Source organism: Epinephelus lanceolatus, chromosome 21, assembly GCF_041903045.1.
Source record: "Epinephelus lanceolatus isolate andai-2023 chromosome 21, ASM4190304v1, whole genome shotgun sequence".
NCBI classification, from domain to species: Eukaryota; Metazoa; Chordata; class Actinopteri; order Perciformes; family Serranidae; genus Epinephelus; species Epinephelus lanceolatus.
Window position 1 is genome coordinate 20,733,223 of NC_135754.1, and position 21,571 is coordinate 20,754,793.

Sequence of the window (21,571 nt, forward strand, 5' to 3'; positions counted from 1 at the left end):
TACTCTTCGGACTTCTTTGATTTCTTTGCCCAAGGCACAAAATCTCAAGCCAAAAATCTGTGCACAACAGCTTCTATAACATGTGTTATCACTCTTATCACAACATAAGACAATAAAAATAAGAAAAAATAGGACAGATAGCTTTCTTGATACTGTCTTCATCTTCGCTGGTGTTTTGTTGTAATTTGCTCTGTACAATAAAGCGATCCGTTGTCCCACTCATGGCTTTTTCCTTTTAAATGTTATCATCCCTCACACTGGCTGTCAGTCAGGCCTTTGATGAGTCACACACTTATATTCCCATGCCCGAACGGTGACAAATGGATTGCCCATAAGGGTATATTAAATGAAATGAAATGAAATTAAATTAAATTTTTAGCTAGAGTTTGCCTTTATTAGGAAATGGTTGCACACAACATACTGATACACTCAATAAAAATTCATTTATAACTTTTTGTGTAGGCGCAGTTGAATATTGCAATATTAATGTAAAATCCCACGGCACACCTGGATTTACATCACAGTACACTACTTGAGAAACCCAGATGACACTGAGAGCAGCCAGGGAAATGCTCTGAGTGTATGCATACATTTACTGTTTCAGTACTGAGAACATTGCAGTAGAATAAAGGCCATTTGGGTATAAAAAAAGAAAACAAACAAACTGTGGGTTCACAAGATCAGTCTCCCATTCATTGTCTAAGGAGCAGCTCCAGACTTTAGGTTCTATGACAACACAAGTTCGAGGCTTACTTCTGTGGTTTCTGGCTTTGACAGGGTAGCTCATGTTCACGGATATTGATTGAACTTTAATAATAATACATTGGAAGTCTCAACTTGGGTGGTGTTCCCCTTTAATTTCATTGTGGATTCATCTCTCCGTTATTCTCCCGATTAATCATTTTGCCGATAAAATGTCAGATAATAGTCAAACATGCCCTATGTAATTTCCCAGAGCCCAAGGTGAGGTCTTCAAATAGTGTTTAATCCAACCAGCAGTCCAAAAATCCAGAGCTGTTCAGTTTATTATCGTGTATGAAAAAGGGAAAGCATCAGAGACCAGTTATTAGACGCCTGCCTTTCCAAAAAAAAAAAAAAAATAGCCACAAGTGTTTGATTGGAGTCGGCAACAGTGTTTACATACACAGATTTTACATTAGACAAACATCTTTCCTGATAATAAATAGCCCTGTGCTCATGAATAAAACATCCCACCTATTACACTAGTTGCAAATAGCACAGTAACTGAAATATGGATTTATTATTGTTGTGGCTAATATTGACATACTATTACTCCATCTACAGTTTTCTCAACAATAGGATGAGCTCATTTGGGCTGTAAATTAGATGTGAATATTATGTATTTATGGAGTTTGAACCTGAATATTTGCCAGAATAAAACAACAAAATAAACAGAAAATAACAGTAAATGAAAGTGCAGAAATGGTTCGCTGTAGTTTTTCAGCTTCTCTGTGTTGTTTCGTCCTTTAGTCTCCGTCTCTTCCTCTCTTATATAACCCTCCCTGTCTCTCCATTTATCTCCAAATACACACAGTCCCATAGATATGCTCATACACATCTCATCTTTTTGCTTTCTTCTTAGAAACTGGGTTAAATTCTGCAAAATGTAATGTGTATATTTCCGACGGCCACTTCCATTTAGCTCTTGATTTAAACATCCCATTTCCTCTGCAGTAAGGAAGATGCACAGTAAAGTGCTGACATGTATTAAAAGCACATCAGAAGGACTATGTTTAATGACAGGTTTCCTTGGTAATGTTTCTCTCTTTGATCTTGCAGGCGTGGATATGGACAACATGAGGTAAGAGTCTTTTTCTGTATGCATGCTGTATACAGTAGTTGCATGTGTGTTACTGACTTTTTCTTATTTACCTCTGATGTTCAGTCATACCCTTTATTGTGTTCTGCTCTTTCTGTTCAGTTCTGTTCGGTGTAATCAAGATGGTACAGCATGTAATCAGTGCTTTGTATTTACAAATTTTTGTAGCCGTGTAATTGACTATCTCCCATGTCTGCAATCCACTGATGATGCGTATTAAAATGCAAAAACACAAAGACACTGATAAAGACAGTCAACTAGTCCTTTTAAAATATGACCTTCAGAGAGAAACTTTAATGATCTTTATCTCAAGACAGTGTACAGACATGCTTGTTAGTTTTACGTAATGTTTATGGTTTAACATGTAGTACATGTTAGTTCAGTCAGGAACTCTTTAGTCAAAGAAAACTTAATTTCCATTTGCAGTATCCATTTGCACCTTTCCACTCTTCCATGCGCCTAGGTGGAAAGCCTAAGGTGGAGAGAGCACACCTTTCCACCCTTTTGTGTGCCTACATGGAAAGCCTAAGGCAAAGAGAGCGCACCTGTCTGCCCTTCCATGTGCAAACAAGGAAAGCCTGAGGCAGAGGGAGCAAAACTCCCTGCCCTTCCTTGCGCCTCCATGTAAAGCCTAAAGGTTCATTCTCAATGCCGCGATGCGGAAATGCAGGACAGATTTGCAGAATATTTGCGCAGCGCTTTTCCGCACATAAACCATACACACAGGCGTGGTACGGACGCAGTGCGGAATTTCACGTTGTTGTGTTCCATGTCCACGCAGTGGACCCATGGGTGTGGGTGAACATTTTTTAGCACTTTCTTTAGCACTTACCACTCTCACCGCAGCCACCAAGCTGGACAATGGACTGCCAGATGTTGTCCTTTAATTCATTGTTCATAAAATCATCCCGTCTTTTATCAAAAAAGACGGGTTGCTATGATACGGGGTTCATCAACCTTTCTCCCATACTGTCCTGCCTGAGTGGATTTTGAACTCTCCCGGGTCTGCGTGACGTCACTATAAACAAACAATTTCATTGGCCCAGCTGTGTAGTTCCACCGGCAAATACCGCAGGGGTCACAGTCTGGGCGGAAACTTTTTTCACCACATGAAAGTTCCGCCCCGGTGTGCAGACTTCCAGAAGAACCCATGACATTGATAAGTCAGACAAATCATGAAAAGGAGGAGCTGGGGTGGAGGCAGGTTGCAAAGCAGCTTGCAGAGGAAACAACAACAGTAGGCAGGCCAGAGCAGTTTAAATAGGGCGCGCTGAATGAGATTCACCAATTGGTTGCATAGAAAAGAATCATGTGATCTATCAGCTGACTCCCTTCCATCAATCAGCTGCTCTATCAGCTGATTGGGCTGTTTGAGATCAGCTGATGTAGCTGGGATCTGAGCTGAGCTTGACATTATGTCCTGGCTGAACCAACACTATGCTCAGTCTTTGTGCAAATGGACTACATTTTACACAGAAGGAACGCTTGTATTGCTGCCTTTTTGTGAATATTAATGGCTTATATTTTGAAACTTGTAAATATTTAATTTTAAACTAAAACTGAGTTCCAAATTGATATCCACTCCAAGAAAAAAAGTAATACCTGCTCCCACCAAATTGATTGACAACACCAAATGAAAACAAACACAGACAGGATTCTCTGCATTCTAGCAATATTGGATGAAGAACATCAGGTATTGATTTTCCAAAGTAGATGTATTCCATTTTGGGGGAGAGCTTCTAACTTCTTTCATTTGTCTTGTCATTCGTTGCTTTTCTTTCCCTCTGGCAGACGCAACAACTTCTCCGACCTTCTCTGCTCAGACCAGAGGTACTCTATCTCTCTTTTCTGGATACTTCTTTACTCTCCATGTGTGGGTCTGTGTACGTGCAATTTTTCATGAGGGATGTGTTTTAAATATGTACATATGAGTGTGTGTTTGTGGAGATAGATTTGTGTGGGTTTAGTAGTAGGTATGTATGTCTGTCTATGTGTGTGTTTAGAAAGCTGCTAACAATAGTCTGTTAATCTGACAGGAGTTATCAATGGAGTCTGGCATCGACCCCGGCCAGGACTACTACACACAAGACTATTACAACTACGATCACGGGTTTGTATGCACATCCTACATATTGCTTTTTCTACCTTTAGAGTGTATATACATTTTGCTTGTCTGTAATCTTAACATACTGTATGTTAGGACTGCGTGTAACTACTTGATACCTTTCAGTTATCGACCGAAATAACCCACTGCCAAGTAGTATCGAAACTTCTCCGGTCAAACAATGCCTGCATTCGATCCTTTTTGTGCCCGGGGCCTGATCCTCGACCGTCCCCTCTCCCCACCAGGGCAGCAAACTTTCTGTTGCTGCTGTCTCTGAAGTTTTTCTCCTCCTGGCAAACAGTCAGTCAGCGTCTTCCAGCGAACACCCAATGCTGAGTCGTTAAACAGCCCCAACAAACTCACAAACTCAGACCTGTATCAGGAAAGTCACAGCTCGTTTAAGGCTAAAGTGAACAGATACGTTTTTAGCTTTCTTTTAAAAATATCTAGCGAGCTAGCTTCCCTGATATCTATAGGTAGTTTGCTCCTCAGCTTTGTGGTGTAATTGACAAAGGCTGAATCCCTGATGTTCTTTCGGCTGTTTCTGGGAACCTCCAATAAACCAGCAGCAGGTGATCACAGTGTTCTTGAAGGCAAATAGTTAACAAGGTATCTCATGGTTTTGGAAACACTGCAATATATACTGTCCCTGATGTCATTACACTGATTCCAGCCGTATTACCCAGCCCTAATAATCATATTTCCAATACAATTATCATTTTGTAAAAAAAAAAAAAAAAAAATAGCAGGTCTTATTAACTCCAAACAGTAATCAGTCACAGCTGCTTAAACAGCACTGTAATAGTAAATGAAAAGTGGTGTTTGTTTTTACAGCATTGTGTTTGTTTCATTTGCAGTGCAGTGAATGCTGTTTTGTAAATTCATTATTTACCAGTAGTGACACGCAGTAGAAAACATATTGAGGGCAGTGAGTGCAGACCATCTCCACTATGTTTCATCTCTGACCTTCAACCTCGACATCGATGAAACATATTTCCTCCCGCACGAGTCTGGAGCTCACTGTGTGCACTTTTATCTGGCCTCGTGTCAGCCCTCTGGCAGCTGTTTTGATATTACACTGACCACGTCAGTCACACAGTATGACGGCTACTGTGGAATCTCGACACCGGTGACCTGCCTCATACCAACCTCCCCGCACTCATGTGTGCTTAATATGTTTTTGAACTACAGGAAGTCACAAGAGCTGAAGGAAGAGCTTACAGAGATTTTGCTCAAAGCGTGTGTGTGTGTGTGTGTGTGTGTGTGTGTGTGTGTGTGTGTGTGTGTGTGTGCATGTACTGTACATGTGTGTATCTTTTCTTGGATGTTGCAAAAGCCGGAAATACTGTATAGAAAGGCAATAAACACACACAGAGATACATTAGATCAAAGCGTTCATGGACAAGATCGCAGAGGACTCACTGCATACCTCCCAAGTGTGTGTGTGTGTGTGTGTGTGTGTGTGTGTGTGTGTGTGTGTGTGTGTGTGTTAGTCTGCACCCAGCCTGCCATCTGTGATGCATTGTGTAATTCTTATAATTTTAGCTGCAGACTCCCGGGAACTTGATTTTATACACCCACCCACACTCACATAAATACACAGTACTAGACACACACACATAAATTCTCTCATGGCAGACACATTCATTCACTCACTCACTCATACACTCACTCAGCAATGCTCACTTGCTCAGTCTTTCTTTCACACATGCACACACACACACATACACACAGAGCTAATTCTCTCTGCCTTGCATTGCAATACTGTAGCAGCTAATCAGGCAGCCAGCCGTGGAAGCAGACAATGGGCCAGATGCTGTTGGCTTATAGCAACATCCACAAACTCATGTCTGACTCTGTACGTACGCAGGAGCAGGAAATCAGACTTTGTGACCCGGTGGGACTCAGATCTAATCACTTTATTCGTCGCAGTTGTAAATGAAAGGTGCGGGATTTTTTTCAAAGACTATGCTAACAAATGCTAAACCAGCCTCTCAGGACGCAGACAAAGTTTTCATGCCTGAGTTTTGTTTCTGAGAAGCAGACAACAGCTGTTGCAGTGTTTGCTTCCATAGCTACACTAATCCATTTGGAAGCCATTTGGAAGGATGTTGCATAACCTTTTGACCTTTTCTTTCATCTGCCTTCAAAAGATGGGATCAAAATGGGATTTTCTCTGCATGTGGGAATGTAGCCATCTGCCATTGGCGTGATTCTGATTGGATTTATACAGATGCTGAAAATAACGTGAACCATTTGTTGCACAGGTCTGATGTTTTGACGCATGTCTGAAAAAAAACCCAACACAAAAACAACAAAACAAGCCAAATTCATGTTGCCCTCTAGTCAAGAGTAAAATACTCAAACGTACACGCCATGGAGCAACAAGGGATTAAATCTTGCTTTTCCAAAATTGTTACTGGCGTGGGTGATGAGCAGTGTGACTGTCAAGACGCTGATAGGTGCTGAGTTAGGGCACCCACATGAAAAATATAGGATGGGGAGAGTGAGATCTGGCATTATTGGCTCAGTGAAGATACCATTTTCATTCTGTAGACAGAAGCAGGACAAAGGTGAGAACAGAAAGAAGAAGTTTGCACATCCAGCCTGTTTTAGGCTCAGTGCAAGATATATGAGGACATTAATTACTAATGGGAGAAAATATTAAAGAGATGGTTCAACGTTTTGGGTAATATGCTCATTTGCTTTCTTGCAGAGAGTTAGATAAGAGAATCAATACCACACTCATGTTTCTGTGCGCTAAATACAAAACTACAGCCAGTTAGCTTAGCTTAGCATATGACTGGAAAAGGAGGAAATGGCTAAACCTGGCTCTGTCTCTGGTGTTAACACAGCAATCACACTCAGGTGCGCACCAAAACAACCAGACCAAGACGTTCTTGAAGAGGTGGTCCGAACCAACTGCAGTCACATGACGCATTGTTTGGGTTAAACATGAGCATGTTACAGTCCTGGAGGATTATTAATGTGCGCCTCCTCCTGTACTGCCTTAATATGCACATTCAGCACATGCAATGCATCAAAACATTGTTTTCTAGTTGGAGCCGCGCCTCGTTTTCAAACTGTATGGTTTGACTAAAATGAACAATGACAGCAATATAGTCCACGATGAGCAGCGCTAAAATCAACCTGCGTAGTTGTCCCTCCGTTGTGACATTAGAAAGTGTCACATTTATCTTGCAAGTGTACTCTTCTTCAACGTTTTGTTTACTTCCTGGATTTGTCCTGCATGAAAATTCTGTCCAATCAAGAGCAGCTTTCTCGCACAAGGCACTTTATCTGGTCTGCTTGTAAATGCTGCCGTGAGAACACAAACCAACTCTAGGCAATTATGCACCTTTGTAACAAAAATAGTCCCTGATTCAGACCAAAGCAAGACAACTCTAGGTCTGAAAGCACCCTTAAACGCACTAATTGAAAGTTATCTTATTTCTTTCATGCAAACCGAAGAGTAAAAGCGCCACGCTATGGTTTTACTGGCAGTTATGTTGGACTATTTTTTGACTGTTCCTAACCAAGAAATACGATAACAGTGTCCTGATTCCCGCATCATATTTAACAGACAACAGAAATCAAGAGCAGTTTTTTACTCTTAACGCTCATTTATGCTTTCTGCACCAGTGGTTGCACAAAATGAGCTGACGCGGAATCGTAGGGAGGAATTGTTTGGATCTGTTATACTCCATGCAGGTTTTTCCCATAGATGTATAATAATACATAGATACTTGATGCCAAGATGGCGTCTATTCGGTTGGATGGAATTACTCATCTGGTGCATACACGAAAAGATCATTTCTATTTGTGGGTTTACTGAATATGCACAGTAGTATTTCTCCGCTCAGTATAAATCAATTCATAGTTCTAGTTCATAGAACGTTTCTTTTTAGTTGTACAGGATGGGTCTACTGGCTAATAATTTATGTTGGAACTGTCAGACGGAAACAGGAACATTTCTACATGCAGTCTGGGAATGTAAACTGGTTAATCCATTTTGGGAAAAAGTTGTGGATCACATAGGGAAGTGGTTAGGTACAACAATACCATAATCACCAAGGTTATGCCTTGTAGGGAACCAAACTGAAATACAGAGTATATCAAAATATAACCTTGTTGTGATACATGTCGGGGTCGTCAGACCTGCTGGAGTGATGCTCAGATTCTGGGAGAGCACATCATCTCCAGACTTTGAAAAGTGGAAGGAATCTATGTAAGAATGTGTCATACGAACACATGTTAGCTGGGGTCAGCGATGAAGTTGAAAGCTTTAAAAGGTCATGGGCAGGCTTTTTTGTTTGTGATACGTCTGTTGAACTGTAACGATGTGGTGTTTAGTTGTACCGCTGTGGTTGCTAAATTACTATTAAGGGTATAAGAATGTGTAGCGACCAGGTGCCTGTGGATACGTTGAGTTCCAGTAACAATACTGTCGGTTTGTTCATATTTTAATGAATTGATAAATAAAGAATTTGAATTATAGAAAAATATAGTCATGCTGCTTCAAATTTTAAGGACTATTACAGCATACAGTAACAGCACTTTAATCATGTGCAGGCTCTTCACTGTGTGGATATGATCACACGTCCTCAGGCTGATCATTAAACAGTCACTCAACATATGGAGACCCTCCTGAAACGGGCCAGTAACCCAGTTTTGTTCCATACACACAGACAACTGCAAAAACACACCATCATGTCTGGGCTGTGATGCCAGTGATTCTGGCAACTTTAAACTGCATGGAGTGATTCTCAGTTTGTGAGTGTCCCCTAGTGGAGACACGAGGAGGAGTGAGGAAGGATGGGGGAATGATGAAGGGAAGAACAGAGGGAAAGAAGGGGGGAAGAAAAGACTACTCCAAGCAGAGACTTGCTGTAGCCTTTAAGTAATTTGATTGTGTGTGCACTCCAGTTTGAGTCTGCGGGTTAATGACTGTGAAATCCCATAAGCAGGTTTTAGTGGAAGGTTAAGACTCATTACATTAGCTTGCAGAGGCCATACTGTAAGGATTATAACTAACATTTATGACTGGCCTGGTCGCTCCGTTTTGACCTCTTCATGGTTTCCTCTTTCTTCCCTGCTCCCCTTTATTCCCCAAGCACACCTCCGCCTCCCCTCCTTCCTACCCACACACATCACTCATCCACGTGCTCCTTCCATTTGTTTATTGCTTGGCTACTTAGTGTAATAGGAGAGCAACTTCTCCCACCAGTTGACTGTAAGCGGAGTGATTACACGAGGCAACTTTCTGTACAACTCTGTTACGGAACCAGGCCAAAGGACTTCCAGCAGATTTGTTACTTTAATCACACTGGGACATATTGTTTCCAGGATAGCATTTGAAAAGATGTGTTTTTTGACCCACCAGCTCTCGGAGTTGCTTGCCGCAGGGCACCGAGCCCAAGTGGTGATGCACAACACAGTTTTTTGGCCGGTGGAGCCAGGCAGCGCTCCCAGCAACAGGCAAAGAGAGAGACAAAAGGGAGGAAAAATTGATTCCAGTGTTTTCTGCTAACAAAATGTCTCCTGGCGACAAAATGCTCCTTTTGTGATTAAGTCAGCTTTTCTTAGGCAAGTCATTAGACACTGCTTATCATCGGAGTGAAACCACAGTGTTGCCCTGTGCTATTGCTTTAAGTGACTGTGGATAAGCGTCGGCCAAGTCCAACAGTTCTGTTGGTAAAGCAGATTTCCCTCCTGTCTCTACTTCTGATTGGCTGAAACTGTTCTACAACACCACAGATTCCATTTATTTGATTTTTATTATTTCACATAGCAAAAATGTGTGACAGTAAAATTTAGAGTTTTTAATATCTGCTCTGCACAGCTTCTTGTTGGTTATTGCTCATCTGTAATGCTCCCTGTCTCTGTCCAGATATGACCTTCCTCAGTACGGCAGTCGCAGGAAACTGATCTCACCGTCTGGCCTCTACGATGAATACGGAGAGGTCGTCGTTGATGACGACGGCAGCTACTACTACAGCCCGCAGGAGTCTGATGCAGAGGTAAATGCAAAAAAATATTAATCATAGTCACATTTATTGGTGTTGCACAATGACAAAACAGAAATTAGTTAAAGTACTAAGTTAGTGTATAGTTCAGTTCAAGTAATAAAAACTGTGCTCTTCGCGTGATAACTAACATGATCTTTAGGAGTCTTTAAAGGGACAGTTCACCTTAAAAGAAAAGTACATATTTTTCCTCTTACCTGAAGTGCCATTCATCAGTGTAGTTAATCAATCTTGTCTTTATGTGAGTTGCCGAGTGTTGGACAGTGTTAATTTTGACAGCTGTTTTAGATTTAGTCTCAGTCTTGAGACGAAAATGCTCATTAGTTAAAGTCACATTTTAGTCGTTTTTGCATTTGACACACTCCACAAATCCATTCAGCAGCTCCACCATCCACAGTCAGACACACATGGCTGATTATTTACTGCTGAATTGCAGGTCACAAGTCGCACCAACAGCTGATGCTGCTCCAGTGTGAGTGTTTTTGCTGGCGTTTACCAGCCTGTTGCTCATGCGGCATTTGAAGATAATTACAAGCATGACCATTCTCGGCTTTCAGTGTCTGAAAGTGCACCACTGACATTTTCGTCACATCTTGTCTTGTCAACGAAAATGGAGCACAGATTTTGCTTTTTTTTTTTTTTTCCCTTAATTTTTTAAAATTTTATTATCAAGATGTACGTCGTCACGTTTTCGTCATGGAAAAAAAGGTGCTGATGAAAAATTTTCAGCTTAGTTTTCGTCAACGAAATTAACACTGGTGTTGGAGATATCAGCCGTAGAGACGTCTGCCTTCTCTTGAATATAATGGAGCTAGATGGCACTCAGCTTGTGGTGCTTAATGTTGACATTTCACACTATTATGAGCACGAGCCTCTCGCCCATTAAAAAAATAAATGCTTCTATCTCTGATTGAGTCAGTGATACAGTTGGCGGGCGTAGTTTGGTAGAAAGAAAATAGTTCCTACATGAAACTGCTCACAACAAGGTCTGTGAATTACCTTGAGTAACCAGGTCATGATTTCTGAAAAGAGACGTTGCTGTTGAGTTTTTCAAATGTATTTTTTGGCACCACAAGCTGAGTGCCATCTAGTTACATTATATTCAAGAGAAGGCAGACATCTCTACGGCCGATAAATCAATTTACATTGATAAATAGCACTGCAGGTAAGTGATTTGGAGGTGAATTGTCCCTTAAAATATGACACTAATACAACAGTTAGACTGCTTTGAAGGTTGGGATGCAACAACAATAAAGAAACAATTCAACATTTTGGGAAATACACATATTCACTTTCTTGCTGAGCGTTAATTGAGAAAAGCATCTCGATCCAATCTCAAAGGTCGGGATCTGGGCCGATCGAGGCATCTTTTAATTGATCGGGATCTGGTACATTGAGCTATACAGAGGATCCGATCCTTTGTTTAATGTCAGCTGTCACACAGGTGTTTTTACACAGGAAGCATTAATGTAGGGATACTTGGAGTGAAGCTGTCTCCAACTCTCCTGTTGTCTTTCTCTCCTCCACTCAGCTGAGCTCCTGTATGTGTATTAAGACGGCAAAACACCACATACCATAAACAGCAGCAAAAATGCAGTACGAGACTGTTTGTGTTTTTTACCAAAATTATGAGCACTCCTTTCATTTCAGCTCAGTGTGAAAGTCTTGTGCGTTTATGGTTCATGGTGTTTCACTGTGTGTGGAGGAGAACCGACAATGGTCACACTCAAACAAAAATTCCGGGGGCAAAAAGCCAATAACAGTAATCCATTAATGTAGCCTAATTAACACAAAAGACGTACAGATGACTAAAAAAATAAACACTCAGTGGAACACAGTTAATTCAGGTTGGCCCGGTTCAGTATCAGGTACAAAAAAAACTTGGTCAGGACATCCCTAGATGAGAAGATACTTTGTGCAGTTAAAATGTCAACTGTTGTTCTTTTCCTAAAAGTTCTTATTTGGTTCTGGATTAATGTCATCGTGACAACAGGTGAGGAGACAGATTCAAGGAGGTAGATTAGCCCCACACCCTGCCTACCTCCAGCCTCGTCCTCCACCTCCTCATGGGCCATCCAGAAAGACCCCGGCAGCCCCAAGAACTGAGGGCGACACACACCAACAGGTAGAGGGTGGTGCAGCCATGAACACAAAGCCCAAGAGCTCCAGTGCGGCCGCCAGGTTGAAGGCCGTGATGAGAGTGAGCACACTGCTGTCCTCTGGTAGTAAAACATCTGGGCAGCCGCCTGCCATCCACCCACCCTGGAACAAAGCCAGAGTCAGGCCCGTGGAAGAGGGGGAAGGAGGTCGAGGGAGGGGATTTAAGAGAGTGGAAGCAGGGAGACAAGAAAACACGGGGGGAGGGAGAGATGAAGCAACAGAGAGAGGAAGGGAAAGAGGAGGCAGAAAAGAGATGGAAAAAAGAGGAAGAAGCAGAGGTGGTGTTACAAACAATGGGATGAGAAATGCTGCCGATGGAGTGGAAGGCATCAGGCCAGGGCACAGGGGAGAGCTCCCTGGCCACTTTGCCAGCTTGGACGGCGGCGTGGTCATCGACGGCAGTTATTTCCAGACGTCCTTTGAAACCAGCAAACCCCCACCGATGAAACAAAAGCTGAGCGAGGCCCTCAGTCTTATCTCCCTCTCCAGAAGGCTCCAGGGACCCGCCAGGGTGGGAGACGAACAGTGGATGGATGAAAAAAGCTGGGAGAGGGGAGGGGAGAACAGTAGGAAGATGTATGGCTCCATAGGAGATATGAGCGTTTCTGCATCAGTGTCTGAGAGAGCCACAGGGGAGGAGAGGGGGCGGTGGGAGCTAGGAGGGGAGAATAGCTCCTCTGAGATGTGGTGGAAGACAGAGAAACGATTTCATGACAGTGATTCAGAAACAGGAAGTGGCAGCAAGGAGTCTCCATCAGAATTTAGCCCCTCTGATGCAAGTAGCCCCACCTCATCTGTCACAGCCGAGCGCGACAAGACCGAATCCGACACAGAAACAGAAAAGGAAGAGGGAACTCCTGACACAGACAGAGAGTCAGAGCGTGGAAGCCAAGATGAGGAGGGAGAGGGGTCAGAGACTGAAGAGGAGTCGAGGCTTGAGAGCGAGGATGAAAGGAAGGAGTCAAGCAGAAAACGCTCAAAGGGTAGCGTTAGTACTGCGAGTAGCAACAGTGTTAGTAGTAAGAGGAGAAGTAGTGCCAAATTAAAGCGAGAAAGCAGAAGCAGCCACTCCACAGATAGAAACAGCAGCAGCGACTCTAAAAGTTCAAGATCCTCAGCTTCTACAGTTCGTAGTGCGAGGCCTCAGACTTCTCGACACTCTCGTTCTTCACATGAAACAATAGAGGAGGAGAGCGAAGGAGATGAATCAGGAGAGGAGGAGGAAGGGGCTGAAAGTGTAGGATCCCGAAAGTCATCGCCGAGCAGGCGAACCATCCAATCAGACATCAGCTCGGGTATGATGGACACCTCAGACGACTTGTCACCCATCATCGAGGACACAGAGGAGGATGAGAGAAGCAGCGGCCACGGAGATGAGGATGAAGAAGAGGGGGATTTGGAAAATGAGTCAGCCGATTGAAATGCAGATGAGGCCTTAGCCCCTCCAGATTCTTTGCCGCTAAGTAAGATCTCAGTGAAAATGCCTGGTTTGGGTGTGCAGTCATTACCTGGGTGGAATTTATTACTGTAATCTTTCTTTTTCCCCTTGTTTGGTGTGATTTACGTTCACAGGAGTTTAAACTGCCTGCGCATCATCTGCTGCCCTCTCAGAGTATCTTTTCCTGTGGGTCCTTGCCTTTTTATTTCACTCGTATCTCGAATCCCCTTTTTTTCCAATCAGCCTATCCCCCTCTCCCTCTTCTTCCTTTATGACAGCCCTTGTTCTCCGATAGAAACGGTCGGCTGGTTTACTTCCGTAGCTTTTCTCCTGAGCTGACTTTTACCTTTTGTGAAAGCTCCGCTTGCAGCTGCTTATTTCTCTGCCGCTGTAGCTCAAACATTGTTATTCACTGACCTCTCTTTGTTGCATCTAAGGTTCGCGCAGGCTTCTTTCATTAGTCATTTCTTTTTCTGTGTCCGTCATTCTCCCTGTATCAGTCAGTCCTTCTGTTATCTGCTGGGGGAGAAGATGTTTTCTTTCTCTGTATTCTTTCTTCCATACTATCAGGGTTAAATGAAAAAAACTGAGGGTCATACTGTGCAGTTATTTTCACAAGAGCCCTTTTCTTCTCCCAAAGTGTGTGTGTGCAGCAGTGTTTGCTCTGACCTAACATAGAGGAGGTTTTAGTGTCATAGAGTGATTTGTATTAAACAGAGTTACATCTAGTGTGGATATTAATATACAGTATACCTTTAAAAGCATTTCCTCAGTGATTTCTTCTATTGAAGCAGTACATGATTCAAAGGCTGCTTTGAATCAGTGGCTGCAGTAACTTGGACAATATTTCTTCAACCTGAGTGAATTCATATTGATCAGAGATTCCGACTTAAAGGGATAGTGCACCCAAAAATGAAAATTCAGCCATTATCTACTCACCCATATGCCGAGGGAGGCTCAGGTGAAGTTTTAGAGTCCTCACATCACTTGCAGCGATCCCAGGGGAGAGGGGGTAGCAACACAACTCCACCTAATGGGGGCTTACGGCGCCCCAGATTCAAACGTCCAAAAACACATAATTGAAACCACAAAATATCTCCATACTGCTCGTCCTTTGTGATCCAAGTGTCCTGAAGCCCCGACATAAAAAGTCATTTTTAACCTCATTGTAGCCTGTAGCTCTAACTGCCTCTCTGTGCACCGCGCTATTAACGAGCAGTATGGAGATATTTTGTGGTTTCAATTCTGTGTTTTTTGGACGTTTGAATCTGGGGCGCCGTCAGCCTCCATTAGGTGGAGTTGTGTTGCTACCCCCTCTCCCCTGGGATCTCCGCAAGTGATGTGAGGACTCTAAAACTTCACCAGAGCCTCCCTCGGCATATGGGTGAGTAGATAATGGCTGAATTTTCATTTTTGGTGCACTATCCCTTTAACTGTTTACATGGACGCTATATAAAGTGATCGATAAGATGTTTGTTTATATTTTTGACTTGTGCAAAAACGTTTTGCCTGCTGTAAAGTGTCTAATCTACTGGAAATATAGCAGAAGTTTTTTCCCAACCTTACTGCAAAAAGTCAAATCATTCAACACATAAAGTATATGAGGAGAAGAAGTGGTTCTGCCTGTTAATGCAGTTTAGTAGAAAGTAACGTTTGCATGAAACCCAGGTTATTTCTTTACCTACTGTCTTATTTAATATAAAAAACCTGGAGTAAACACTGCTGCACTGACCTGTCTTTGCTGTGTAGTGTGTTTGCAGTGTAGTGAAAGCTGCTGCTTTCTTGACTTTACAGGACAAACATCTTAAAAGGTAAAAAGTAAACGAAAATGGTCACACATTACATTTGAGATAACAGAGGCTCAACATTGTTGTTTTCTCCTGACCTCTGCTGGTCAAAGTTCTCACTCTGTCTGCTGTAGAAATGGACTGAGGTTGTGGTCAGTGCTCTGATGTCACTGTCCGCTGTGGTTTGTCTTTCTTAAAACAATACTCACATGTCAGAATGTTCATTGATTGAGTTATTGGTTGCTGTAGTCTTCTTGTCCATACTCACTGAGAAGACATCCCTTCCCAATTTTACACAGATGTAAGAGATGGGTCTTGAAAATGATTTAAGTTCTAGTGAAAATGAACAGAACACAAGTTTTTTTTTTTAAATATTTGATGAGGCACAGGTTATGTGCCAAACTGCAACAGACAGCCAGGAAAAGACAGTCACATTTTTGCCTCAAATCTTGAGTTGTGTTCCTGTGTGTGAACAGGGCTTTATAAGAACAGATTCTCTCAGCCTCGTGTCATAAGTTTAATGACATCTTATCTTTGTGGCATTTCTGTGTTTTTCCAGCACGGCAGTAGAAAACGTCGGATCAAGTTGGTGGTGGACCGGGAATATGAGACCAGCTCCACCGGTGAAGAAAGTATGCCAGAGTCCCAACGCAGCCGCATACCCTCCACCCTCAACAGCCACGCTAACGTTAACGGCAGCATCTACGTGGCCCAGAACGGCTCCATCATCCGCACCCGACGCACAGTAAACACCACAGGCCCCACACACACTCACACCACCACCACGAACAACAACCTCAAACTCACCTCCCCCGTCTTCAGCTCACGGCTGGCCAAGCACTTTAAAAAACTCGACAAAATGGCTGCCACGCTGGAGGAAAGAGTCCCCCTGAACCATCCCAGAGTGGCGGCAGCAGACAGCGGGTGCAAGACGCTGCGCACCTTCCAAAGTTCGGGAATGGCTGCCTCTGCGACGGCCACTTCCTCTTTCTCTAACACTGACAACAATAAAACTCTGAATGTGTTTAACACTCGACAATGCAGCGTTTCTTTAGGGTCGACCAGCACCAGCAACATGGGCCCTGACTGCGTAGCGTCTAAATCAAACCTGCTCAGAGCGGCGCAGGGCGGCACAGAGCCGCATCAGAGCACAGCACAGAAAGAGGAGCTGAATGATGGCGAGAGAGAGTCAAAGGTAGACGGCAGTAATGATGAAGAGGACGACGGACTTGTTATGGGGGAGCCGTTGGAGTGCCCGAGTGACAGAACGCAGTCGGATGAGGAGGAATTATGGATGGGCCCGTGGAACAGCCTTCACATACCCATGACTAAACTCTGACTGATCGTGACTCCACTGTGCTCGCTCCTTATTGCCAAGATCATTAAAGTGTTCAGACATCATTTCTGTTCATTAGTTGTGGAACTAATGGGGATGCTCCAATCCAATTAAAAGACATCTTATTAACAGATTGGTGCTCAGCTAAAAGGTGAATTAGCATTTTCTGGTGTTCAAACTGAATTTCATTAAGATGTAAGATTCCTCACATATTGACTCAAATAATTTCTTTATTTTTGTTTAAATTCAGAGACAGATGATGAAAATATAGAAGAAAAAGCAAGTAACTCGGCATCTGATTGGCTGTTTGCTGATTTACTTGTAATGAAATGTCTGTTTTGTATCTGCTCAATATTCCAATCAGAGTGTCCCTAAAGCCCAACTGATCTAAGAGCTGCAACCCCCCTGCGGAGAACTGGACCTAGAATGAGAGGACTTGTTATATTTCTACTTTGCTAAGAGATAATGATGGAAACTTGAGGAAAAAGTCTGTGAACTTTTTATGGCCCTTTAAGCGACTGGTGTCACCGCACTTGTTTCATTCAGAATTACAGCTACTGGTGCGACTCATCTTGCCTGACACTTTGCATTAACACATGAAGTCTTGTATTGTTCAAACTTGCCTTTTTATCCTTGTCAAGTTGCTTGGCAAACTTTATCCAAATAAAAAGACTATTTCATCCATTGAAACGTGGAGTTTGGCTAACTGGGTACTGTGTTGGTGTCTCCTCTATCCAGAACTAACATGACATGACCGTGGTGAGATGTGACTTTGTTAAGGTCTAATGGAGTCAGTGCTTTTCTGGTTCAGATCTGCAGATTCAATACTTTGTTCTTGGCTACATTTCGGAGCTTCACTCTCTGTTCTTGAAACTGTTTTAATGGTTATTTTAAAGGAATAGTTTGACATTTTTGATGTACACTCTTTAGGCTTTCTTGCAGAGTCAGATGAGAAGAGAGACGTATCAATCTTCTCTAACTCTCAGCATATTTTAAGAAGTCACAATATTCTTATCATGAGGCTTTAATCTCTAAAAGGGTTGGTTAAGTTCCTCCTGCTAAGATTTACAGGTCTTAAGTGCATATAATATGACATATTAAAGAGACACTTAGGTCTTTTTCAACCTGGACTAATGAAGACAATAATTTTTGAAAGTGGTGCAGTATTGAAAGAGACGGCTGCAACTACAAGGACAAGGACTGCAATGTAATCCCTATGGACAACTGTGCTCCATCAATTTATGTTCACTAAAATTGCTGCTGTTTGTCACTGACAGGGCCCAGATTGTTATTACAGATGTCTGACAACATTATAGAAGGATCCCTTCATTATATTAAGCCTTTGTTTTTACCTTTGTTGATCAGGTTTGTTGGTTAGTGTGTATAACCACATCTGTTTCGAGGAGAAGTCTCATTCTGAAATCTTGCCAACTTCTCCACATTATACAGTACAGGCCAAAAGTTTGGACACACCTTCTCATTCAATGCGTTTTCTTTATTTTCATGACTATTTACATTGTAGATTCTCACTGAAGGCATCAAAACTATGAATGAACACATGTGGAGTTATGTACTTCACAAAAAAAGGTGAAATAACTGAAAACATGTTTTATATTCTAGTTTCTTCAAAATAGCCACCCTTTGCTCTGATTACTGCTTTGCACACTCTTGGCATTCTCTCCATGAGCTTCAAGAGGTAGTCACCTGAAATGGTTTTCCAACAGTCTTGAAGGAGTTCCCAGAGGTGTTTAGCACTTGTTGGCCCCTTTGCCTTCACTCTGCGGTCCAGCTCACCCCAAACCATCTCGACTGGGTTCAGGTCCGGTGACTGTGGAGGCCAGGTCATCTGCCGCAGCACTCCATCACTCTCCTTCTTGGTCAAATAGCCCTTACACAGCCTGGAGGTGTGTTTGGGGTCATTGTCCTGTTGAAAAATAAATGATCGTCCAACTAAACGCAAACCGGATGGGATGGCATGTCGCTGCAGGATGCTGTGGTAGCCATGCTGGTTCAGTGTGCCTTCAATTTTGAATAAATCCCCAACAGTGTCACCAGCAAAACACCCCCACACCATCACACCTCCTCCTCCATGCTTCACAGTAGGAACCAGGCATGTGGAATCCATCCGTTCACCTTTTCTGCGTCTCACAAAGACACGGCGGTTGGAACCAAAGATCTCAAATTTGGACTCATCAGACCAAAGCACAGATTTCCACTGGTCTAATGTCCATTCCTTGTGTTTCTTGGCCCAAACAAATCTCTTCTGCTTGTTGCCTCTCCTTAGCAGTGGTTTCCTAGCAGCTACTCTTAACAGTTGTTCTAGAGATGGGTCTGCTGCTAGAACTCTGTGTGGCATTCATCTGGTCTCTGATCTGAGCTGCTGTTAACTTGCGATTTCTGAGGCTGGTGACTCGGATGAACTTATCCTCAGAAGCAGAGGTGACTCTTGGTCTTCCTTTCCTGGGTCGGTCCTCATGTGTGCCAGTTTCGTTGTAGCGCTTGATGGTTTTTGCGACTCCACTTGGGGACACATTTAAAGTTTTTGCAATTTTCCGGACTGACTGACCTTCATTTCTTAAAGTAATGATGGCCACTCGTTTTTCTTTAGTTAGCTGATTGGTTCTTGCCATAATATGAATTTTAACAGTTGTCCAATAGGGCTGTCGGCTGTGTATTAACCTGACTTCTGCACAACACAACTGATGGTCCCAACCCCATTGATAAAGCAAGAAATTCCACTAATTAACCCTGATAAGGCACACCTGTGAAGTGGAAACCATTTCAGGTGACTACCTCTTGAAGCTCATGGAGAGAATGCCAAGAGTGTGCAAAGCAGTAATCAGAGCAAAGGGTGGCTATTTTGAAGAAACTAGAATACAAAACATGTTTTCAGTTATTTCACCTTTTTTTGTTAAGTACATAACTCCACATGTGTTCATTCATAGTTTTGATGCCTTCAGTGAGAATCTACAATGTAAATAGTCATGAAAATAAAGAAAACGCATTGAATGAGAAGGTGTGTCCAAACTTTTGGCCTGTACTGTATAAATCAACTAAATATTTAGCCATGACACTGAAAATCTTTTAGATAACACTAGAGCCCCGGTTCCACCAAACACTTTCGGTACAGTACCTTTGGAACCAAAAGTAACCCTTTAGACATGGTATCAAGAGTCTGCACCTGGTTTATAGCCCACAGGAACAACGCCCCACAATTCTTTTTTTTTTCTCAGAGTGAGGATTAGAATATATGATGTTCACATAATCCTGTCAAAATTTATATATATTTTTAAACGTGTGAAGATCCGCTCATTACTAAAAGTGTATAGGCCCATTTCCACCACAGGAACTTCAGGGTAATTTTACGGGGCTGGGGCCGTTGGTGCGTGTCTCCACCGCAGGAACCACCCCCGAAGGACAGAGTTCCGGAACTTTTACAGGGGCTAAACAAGTCCCTGCCTCGGAGTAGGTACTCAGAACGGCCCTGAAAAACTCCTGGGTGGGGCTTGGGTTTACTTGGTGCTGATTGGATATACTCAAGGCGGGATGTGATGGCAACAGAAAGCAACAAAATAGCCGACATCGCCCCGGTCAAAATGGTCACGCAACGATTACGTCACATCCAGAGCCCGGTAACTTTACAGGAACTTTCCTCCTACTCTGCCCTCTCAGTGGAGACACGGCGGTTGAGAGGGCCGAGCGAGAGGACGTTCCTGTAAAGTTCCTGCCCCCCAAATTGTACCAGGAACTTCTTAAGTGAAAACGGGCCTTATGTCACCCAAGAGAGACTATAAAAATTAAATAGTCAATGTTGTTAAAGTGAAATTTAAGGCGTGCTGATGGATTCACGTCATCAACTCATGCATTAAGTAACATTACAAGTAAACGTCCCACCTTAAAAGTTGACGGCAGTCGACCCAGTGAATTATTTTTCTCGAACTCCAGCTGCTGTGAGAGGCAGCAAAACATCCTTTCATTTTATAGTTACAGTTTAGTAATAAAACTCTCCACATTATGAACAGTGGTTACATGAGCCTCAAAACCAGCCACAACTCAGCCCTGAGCAGAGTGACCGTCTGCTACTGACCAATCAACAGACTGCAGTGTTCACAGCTCCACCTTTTAGTACCAGATCTGTGTGCTAGGTACCCCAACAGAGGGGGGACCAAAAATGGGGACAGTACGGAACGGTTCCATTGGTACCATCCACAACTTTTCACAGTGGAAACGGGAAAAATGCATACTGAACTGAACCGTACCATATTGCTCAGTGGAAACTGGGCTTCACTTCTCGAGTCACCTCTCGTGAGATTTCAGAACAAGACTTCTTGCTGAGCGAGACTTGGTCACAATAACAAACAGACCACTGATAAGTACAGAAAAAATGTTCATTTGGCTGTCAGTGTGTCACTTAGACACAAAAATAGGGTCCAGGATGAAACACAGCAAAGTTACCATTTACATGTACATTATTCATGGAAGACTCAAAGGGAGGAGACAGATAAAAGCTTTAACTCTATTCCAGGCTGTGAGATTCAGAAAAGTTTTCCACTTAGTTTCTTGTTAAAACTGAAGAGTTTATTCTAAATCTCCTCATCCCACCAGATCCCTGAGAGATCCACTTAATAGTGCTCATGGATCCCTCTCTCTCTCTCGTCAGAGCTCATCATGACGAGGGTGGGAGAGTTTTCTAATTGGGAACAGTGAATTATTTTATTTGAAGTCTGAGCGAAGCCAGACCATTAAGCTGCAGAATGACCAAGTTTTAAAACTCTCACATTTAATTTGATGACTGCATAATTTTGTATTAAGGAACTCAACAGAGGTTGCCACACCATTGATGATATTTGAAACAGAGTGCTCCTTATTACCCGGAATTA

General features: G+C 42.8%; 1 protein-coding gene across 1 annotated transcript in view; it reads left to right on the forward strand.

The window, feature by feature from the left end:
* pcdh15b (protocadherin-related 15b) overlaps positions 1-17,370 on the forward strand; it is a 362,569-nt gene extending 345,199 nt beyond the window's left edge. The window contains exons 36-40 of the mRNA XM_078163507.1: positions 1,801-1,822; positions 3,632-3,670; positions 3,877-3,950; positions 9,835-9,964; positions 15,915-17,370. Of these exons, the coding sequence (XP_078019633.1) occupies positions 1,801-1,822; positions 3,632-3,670; positions 3,877-3,950; positions 9,835-9,964; positions 15,915-16,694 (1,045 nt within the window). The 3' untranslated portion in view covers positions 16,695-17,370. The remainder of the gene's footprint in view (positions 1-1,800; positions 1,823-3,631; positions 3,671-3,876; positions 3,951-9,834; positions 9,965-15,914) is intronic.
* Positions 17,371-21,571: the final 4,201 nt, after the last annotated feature.